The sequence below is a fragment of the Zerene cesonia genome, chromosome 24 (genome assembly GCF_012273895.1).
Source record: "Zerene cesonia ecotype Mississippi chromosome 24, Zerene_cesonia_1.1, whole genome shotgun sequence".
Classification (NCBI taxonomy): Eukaryota; Metazoa; Arthropoda; class Insecta; order Lepidoptera; family Pieridae; genus Zerene; species Zerene cesonia.
In genome coordinates, this window is record NC_052125.1 from 4,647,875 (window position 1) to 4,656,345 (window position 8,471).

An 8,471-nucleotide genomic window follows, 5' to 3' on the forward strand; every position below is an offset into this window, starting at 1 on the left:
TCTCATGTTCAAAATTCGGCCACCAGATTAAATTAGCACAACACAATTTCGTTAAAGACTTGCTAACTTCTCTGATAATATTGTAGTGCATGAATATTTCAAAGTAAAACGTAAGACCAGTTTACATAAATACTCAGGATATAAGAGCAACTTATACACACAACGCTAACCACTACAAGCATACAAAGCTTGCATGGGATTTATTGCATGACTTACCTGAAATTACGATTTCAATTATAATGCAGGTAGAAACAAAAAAAAAACTTCCAAGAGTGTTGCAGCGCTAGCAACACCGATAACTGTATCATTTCAGTCAACACGTTTCATTCTTTTTCCATTCGAAAGTTCCTAGAATATGAGCCATTGTTCCATATTTCAGGAAAAATTGTTGGCGTGCTTACATTTGTATTTCTTTAAGGATTGCAAGTTACTTTTCTCATTTAATTTCTTCTTACTTTAGGCAATTCTTATAAAATATCATCACAAAAGAGATTTTTCAGGATTATTATAATACATTTCATTTGTTGTATACATAGGCAAATTAAATGTATTTAAAAGATCTTCCAAATTCATTTTTACATCCCCAATAAAGTTTTAAAAATATTGTAAAAAACATAACTTTAATAAAATATGTAGTAGTCAAAACAGGTGTATGTTTATCTATCATGGATTCATTAAAAATTTATTCATTAACAAAATAACTTGGGAATTTCTACTGATTGTTTATTAATTACTTATGTAATAAATTATAAGACACAATTTTCTCCTATAGCAGGAACATAAATAAAATTTATTGAACGCATCCTTAAATGCTTGGACGTCTCTTGAAATTTGATTCGTCCGATAAAATGTCGCAAATCGTCATTCGACTTCGACATTCGGGGACCGTTCGAGTTTCGCCTGTCGTGTATCGACAGTGGACGGTATATGTGAATTTTAATTTTGTATTATGTTGAGGGTGCATAAAATAAATCTTAATAAAAATAATATAAAGTAACAAACCGCTCGTGAAGCGCATTGTTAAGTGAGTGCATAAAAGAAGTAACAAATGAAGTAAGTATTTATTTATTTTTATAGCGTTTGCGTGCAAAAGTTCAATGTTTTTATTGTAATATCATATTACTTCCTTTATTAACGTATTAGTCACTGTATTGCATTTCGAAAAGCATCCGTTATGGTGAAATTCATCGTATGTCTAATGAAGCCACTTCTCAATTTTCGTTTACCTAAATACCCAAATACAAAAATATTAAAATGTTTTTTAATAAAAAGGTCAGCATTTATTTAAAATATCAAGGACAGTGGAGGCACAATGAAGAACATTAAATGCATAACGTTGTACATTTCAGTTATATTCCAACTAATCCAGCCATAAATAAATAAAATTTTCATCATTCATAAAATCCTCTGTTATTACAATTTTTTTAATATGAAATTAATCTCCATGGACATGTGCAAGACACATAATGTCCTCTCTGATAAAGGTATGTGTACTATTTGCAATTTTATTATGATGAAGCTAGAGTTCAATGACAAATAATAATTTTTATTGTCATTACTATTTAAAGTCCTTCTTTGATATTCGCCCACAGTTTATATTACATAGTATATTCAATACTCGTGTACATACTAGTTTTAGTCTCTGACTTTGTACCTACTCATTCCCTGTAGAAATATGTTGAACTATTACATGTTTTATTGTTAAGTGAAAGCTTACAGCTTCAAATATTGTATTGATATTAAATAAATAATAATGGAGTCCACCAATGTACAATTTTATCATATCATTAAATAACATACAGGCATACATATATAACTTTGTCTGCGGCTTCCCCTGCATAGTCAAAGAAGTTGACTCCCATAGGATATTGGGGACAAAAATGTCCTATATACTTTCTTATATAGGAATTCATTTTGAAAAATATTGAAGAAAGTTTATAAAATATTGACTCAATCACTTAAGTTTTTCAGTTTCCATACATACAGAATGTCAATAGAATAAATTTTATTTAAAGTTTAGATTTATAATTTAAAACTCAGAAGCTCATAAGTTTGGAAACTTTTTTTCTTTTTCATATTTTTTTTATGTCACTGTCGGTAATGGAGCTGGTGGGTTGCCTGATGGTAAGCACTACCACAACCCATGAACATTTGGAGAGGCGTGAGGTAATTTGCAGACTTTACACCTCTACAAATGGATTGCCGACTTCAAATTGGAAAGAGATTAAGAAAAAATTGAAAAGAGGAATAAAGAAATGGGAAGGGTAAGGATAAGGGCCTCGGGCTCTCGGGGAAACTAGTGTTCTTCCTCAACATTAATGATAAATGCTTGTCGCATGAGGGGCAATTCTCCGCCCTTTACATTCTGATAGTCATATTTATTAATTTGAAGTGCAAGTTATAATTTCCGATAGTAAGAAATAATTACTTATCACTACAGAGTTTTGGTGTACTTATGATTATGATGATTACCTTATATTATGATGTTTAATAATAATATTAAATTTCTCTTAATTCTATTAAATTTATCTACTATGATCACTAAATGATATACATACCATTACACGATTTTTTTTAAATTTATTGCTGTTTAGCTTAACTGTCAGATAAAAAGACAAAATATTTAATAGTCTATCAATGTCTTTAACATCAAGTTATAAAAGTAAAACCATGGGCTGAAGCTAGTATCACATGCTCTTTGAAGTAAATTAAATTGCAATTTGAAAGATTGATAGTTCATAAAAATATTAGCTGTGGCCTTGGCATTTACATGCACTTCTAACTTTAGATTTTTCCCCGATACGTTTTATCAATGTAGTATAAAACAATTTTTTTCTGAATGTGTTAAAAATCTACTGCTTATCAATTTTAAATGGAACCTTGACACTATTTAGTTTATGCTGTTTTTAAAATTGATGATAATATGTAAGGTGCCTCCAAGAGCCTTCTACCTTCTACATAAACATACTTTATTTTGTTTCAGTAATTTTAAATCGCCCCAGTACAGCCGCGACGAACTGCTAAGCTCACAATCGTCAGATGAGAAAATGGACACGGGCTCGGAATCCATACAGGGCACGCCCAATTCAAACTCGTCAGACTTCGAAGATCGTGACGCGGAAGTCCTAAGACTTCAGAACCCATACGTCCAGCGATCAGACTCTCTAGACAACAGAGTACAATCAGAACTGTCCGACAGCCTTCTGAATAGAATGTCCGAATTAAACATAAACGAGCCAGACAGTAGACCCAAAAACCTTAGAATAAGCCCGCCAAAACTCAGTTCGACGTTAACGTTAACCACAAACCACCCCCTGATGGGCTTAGGCAGTCCAGATGACAACTACCCAGATCTCATACCGAAAAACAGTCACAAAAGGGAAGAAAAGGACCTGAGCCTGTCCAGCATAGAAGGTGATAGAACCGATATCAATGGGTACGAATTCTACAGCCCTCAAAGGAATACGTCTAAAAGCAATTTATATGTATCGGACAATTATGTGACAGCTGATAGCCAAATATTAACAGATTCCTTGAACTGTTCCAATGGGCCGAGGAGGAAAATTATACCGCGGCTATCGGAGACGCCTGGTAAAGAGGGTGAGCTGGACAATCGTGGCATATCCGGTGATAGAGGGACAACACAGAGCACGCCGAAGTACAAAATAGATTTACCGGAGAGCGGGCGTTTTCATTCTGGGGTAGGTGCTAGATTTGAGTGAATACTTAGAAGCTTATTGAATAAGGGTGTAGAAGTGACCAACGAAAAGTGTCTTTGTTATACATATTTCTATTGCTATGTTGTATTGTATTTATGCTGAGAATGTACAAGGTGGCATTCGCTAATACCATATCGTCTTTACAATTCATCCCAATGATTGATGCAATAAAAATGTAGAGTGAGCAGATGTCTAGTTGTTTAAACTCCCGGGTGTGGCAAGCGAATTTTCGGACATCTTTCTGCAGTGTCTGACAGTCTAGCCAAGGATCAAAAAATTTCGCTGTTAACCACTGTCCAATTCTATAAACTGCACGCCCCGGCTCCGCCCGGTTAGTCGTTTATCTTAATTGAAATAATATAAACTGGCGTGGCACATGGCGTGAAAATATGATTAAAATCGGTGGAGTTTAGGAGTCCATCGCGGACAAGCAACGTGGCGCGTTATTTATGTATATTAAGATTTTCCTATCAAATCTAAATACATATTTATTTTCAGGCGACCGAGTGGTGCGATTCGCCAACCAATCACCGTTCGATGCCAAATTTTGACTTACCCATTGAAATGTCCACTACCATCGGAGTACAAAATGTACGTCGATTATACTACCCTTTACCTGCGGCTTTGTGTGCGTTAATAGTGTTTGTGTGTTGCTTCTGATCTCTGACTTATATTAAGCACTTTTGAAGATTCCTTAATTCTGTCTTGTTCTGTTATCAAGATTTTGAAGAATTGAATGTTTTTTTTTTGTTACAATTAAATAATGTTATAAAAGGAATACATTGAGTGAATGATCAGAATCGGTTTTCAGGCGGAAAGTAAAACATATATTTTAGTATCTTATAGAGCCATATGGAGCACTAGATGGATGTTTATAATTTTACAAGCCATTGTCAACTGCCCTAGATATATGTTCTTCATTTGTATGTGGGAGTCGAGCACGAATTGGGCCAGCTCGCACCTGGGAAGAACCACACCCCCACAGAAATCCGGCGTGAAATAGCATACTGCTGTATTTCGTTCGGTGAGTGGGGGAGCCGGAGACCCATATCCTTTTCCTTTCCCTCATTCCTCTTGTCAAACCTTTCTTCATCCCTTTCCAGTTTGAAGTCGGCAATCCATTTGTAGAGGCGTAAGTTCATGGGCGGTGACAGCGCTTACCATCAGACGACCCACTAGCTAATTTTATTAGTTTTAAAATCGAATACAAAAAAAATGTAAATAAATATCTTTTATTTGTATTTGTCCTACATATTTTTAGAATCTCGAGTCACCAGATCTCATATCATCAACTCAAGATGACAAGTCCGCGTATCAAGCACTACTGGATCCCTACACGGGGTCCGTGGCCCTTCGCCCCACGGTGCCCAGGAATCCTGGATCGCCCAGACGGAAGATACAAGTGGTGAGTGCTTTCGGATTTGGATTTTCAGTGTCGGCTAAGCTCGATGGAGACTAGACGACTGTGTGGGAGATTTTTGTTTTGCTTTCGCCCCGGCTTTACTTGTTTTTATGCTTGTATATAATGTAGCATATATCACACGGGAATAAAATTGCATACTAATTGTGTAGGTTTTCTTTTGAATCGGTCGAAGAGTTTTTGATGTAAGCCATTACAAACAAAAATCTAATTTCATATCATTACAATATTAGATTAAATATTTATGCATGAATACCTATTCTTTGTTCATAAAATACTATAAAATAACCTACGAATTAGGGAAATAATGTCTCCCTTTCCGAACGAAATCAAAGCAATTAATCCTTTCCAGTGCAGTAGGTTAAAAATTAAGTTAACATAGTGCAACTTTGTGCCTTGTGCAAGTGTAAATCACCCACCGTAGTGTGAGAACCGGTAAACATTTGTCAAACATTGTACCATTGTGTTCGCGCCAAGTGGTGTTTTTTATTTGCTTTTTCGTATCGTTGTTTCGCTCTGTTCAATTTTGTTTGATACTAGATGTGTAATACGGCTTTGTTCGCGTGGCGTAAGGATTGGTCGGTGTTAACCGACAGCAAAAAATGGGTGTTCTCAATTCGACGGTAGTTGGTTTGAGTTTGTTACCTAAGAGCTTTCGAATGGGTGCGGTTCACCCAATTTTTCTAAATTGAGAGCTGTTGCCCCCCCCCATCCATGGTGCATGGTCCCAATTAGATTTAAACTAGTTATGTAGACAGTTTGAAGATTGTTTAGTTATTATTATTTTCTGTATATATACGAATTTAAAATAATTTTAATATGCGGATTTCTTCGTAGACAGCTACCACACTTGAAATCAAATTATCAGTAGAATTTGCATTTGTATTTCTATCTCTGTCTATATATCAATCTTAATCTCTATCTGTACTTTCTGTATCACTATCTGTATCACTAGTTGTAAAACTATCTGTATCATTATTTGTATCTCAATCTTTATCACTGTCTGTATGACAATCGGTGCCTGTATTTACATTTCCAGCCGCCAGACGAAGACAGTTGCAGTCTAGATAGCGTGTCAGGTTGCTCCCTGGAGTCTGAAGAGGAACCACCTATGCCTGAGCCGGTGGACTTCCCCAGCGAACAGGAGGAATCGAAGAGGTATGAAAAAGAAGTAACTAAAAATTCACATATTAAAAAAATATGTTATACTATGAATACAGAAATTTCGTGGAATAGAAATAGTTTTGAATTCCTATAATATTGGATAGTTTAAAATTATTAAAGTTGTCTTAATTTCAACTAGTTCGAAAAAACATAACTCTCTTTTTTAATCTGTTGGGCGATAATGATGCGAAAAAGGTCGTTTGGTCCCATATTCGAATCCAGAATGGTACCTCTCAGAAAGTCTATCTTAGACTGAGAAATACCCCAGTGGCTTTATTTTCTCTTCAATGCAATTTACAAATTCCATGAACAGATCCATCAATCATCAGATAACATCGAAAACCGGGTTTTATCACAATTTTTTAATTTTTTTTTTCTATTTTTTTTTCTCAGATCGAAATCCACAGCCACGGCGAGCGAGTGCAGTGATCCGATACCGGAGTACTCAGCGGCGGAGGAGTTCCGCGATGAGCGGTCGTGGCTTCACGTCCAGCACAGCGGGGGGCAGGCCACGTGCGACATGAAGGTATGCAACACTTAAACAAATTACGCTTCGTAGAAACACCTAGCCTCTCGGCCACCCGTGATCCCGCCACAGTAATCGAATTTCTTCTACTCTTTCGGTTTCATGTGCCTAAGGGGCACCCCACGCCATCTATTGAGATGATTAAGAACCATCACAACCAATACGAAACATTATTTCAATGATTACAATATTGTATCGATGGAACGCGGCCTTTGTTAATTTTTTTTTTATTCTTTCAAAATTTCTCCTTTATAAAGCATTTTAAAGCTATATAACTAAAAATTAAATTACGTATTCATTTTTTCGTTCTTTAATACGACCTAATAGCGAATAGACCGGTACACCAACAATATCGTGCTTAACCTTTTCTTTATATTTATTAACTGTTTGAATTATAGAAAAACTGGTTTGGGGCAAAGCTAATATAAATTAGGGGAAAAATATAAATTTAGTTTTCTTTTTTTTGTGTTCCATAAGAACTATCTATTTGCCATTCACCCTGTCTATTATCTACGAACGTTATGCATAAGTCTATGAATATTATTTATTGTCTATCAGTATTATACATAGTCTATGAGCATTACCAAGTCTATAAAGGTTATCTGTGGTCTATGAGCTTTATTCATAGACTATAAGCGTTGTCAGTTGCCTATGAACGTTAACTACTGTCTACGGTCTCTAACCCCATCCCCCTCCCCCTCTCCCCCCAGGTGATAGAGCCGTTCAAGCGCGTGATATCGCACGGCGGCTACTGCGGCGACGGCGCCGCCATCATCGTGTTCAGCGCGTGCCACTTGCCGGACAACGGCCGCCCGGACTACCGCTACGTGATGGACAATCTGTTTTTGTGAGTGCTGACTGCGCGACTGTGAGCCCTGTTGCATGCGTGATAAGGTTCTATATCGCGCAATGTGTTGTGTCAAGTGTGATTCTTTTTTCTGTGCTGATAAATAATTAAATAACTAGCTTTTTTATCGCGTTGTGAAGAAGAATAAAGCCCGTCTCGCGGTTTTATCCATATAGATGTCGATCCCGTGGGATCATATGTCCCTGCGTGGCTCTCAAACTACTACTGTACAAAATTCCATCCAATTAGTCGGTTGAAAACTCGCGTAGTTATCGAATAATAAAACCAAAACAAAAAAAGCGCAATCGTGTTAAGAAATTCGTATTTTTTTTGTACCAAAAATGATTTTCAAACACTAGATTTAACTTTTATCAGATGTTGTCTTATAAGTGTTAGGTAACATTATTCATTCGCAATCAATACATATTATATGTTATGAGCATTGTTACTAAGTGAGTAGTCGAGCACGCTTCGGCACGAATTGTGCCAGCTCGCACCGGGGAAGTACCGCACCCCCTACAGGAGAACGGCGTGAAGTAGCATACTACTGTGTTTCGTTCGGTGAGTGGAGAAGCCGGCGACTTCCTCAATCAATCAATCCTTTCCTTATCCCTTACCCCTTAAAAGCGGACAGCGCATTCGCAGAAGCACTACCTTAACTCTGTTCACGGGCGGTGGTGATCGCTTACCATCAGGCGAACCACCAGCTCAGTTGCTCGCTATGACATAAAAAGTGAGTACTCACTCACATCCACTCACACCAGATACGTGATCTGGAGCCTCGAGCGGCTGGTG

General features: G+C 36.8%; 1 protein-coding gene across 1 annotated transcript in view; it reads left to right on the top strand.

Annotated features, from left to right (window-relative positions):
* The first annotated feature begins 869 nt into the window (after nucleotides 1-869).
* LOC119836385 (protein prune homolog 2) overlaps nucleotides 870-8,471 on the top strand; it is a 9,022-nt gene continuing 1,420 nt past the window's right edge. Inside the window, exons 1-8 of the mRNA XM_038361690.1 lie at nucleotides 870-1,053; nucleotides 2,984-3,701; nucleotides 4,218-4,310; nucleotides 4,981-5,124; nucleotides 6,179-6,297; nucleotides 6,697-6,829; nucleotides 7,540-7,676; nucleotides 8,441-8,468. Coding sequence (XP_038217618.1) covers nucleotides 1,049-1,053; nucleotides 2,984-3,701; nucleotides 4,218-4,310; nucleotides 4,981-5,124; nucleotides 6,179-6,297; nucleotides 6,697-6,829; nucleotides 7,540-7,676; nucleotides 8,441-8,468 — 1,377 coding nt within the window. The 5' untranslated portion in view covers nucleotides 870-1,048. The remainder of the gene's footprint in view (nucleotides 1,054-2,983; nucleotides 3,702-4,217; nucleotides 4,311-4,980; nucleotides 5,125-6,178; nucleotides 6,298-6,696; nucleotides 6,830-7,539; nucleotides 7,677-8,440; nucleotides 8,469-8,471) is intronic.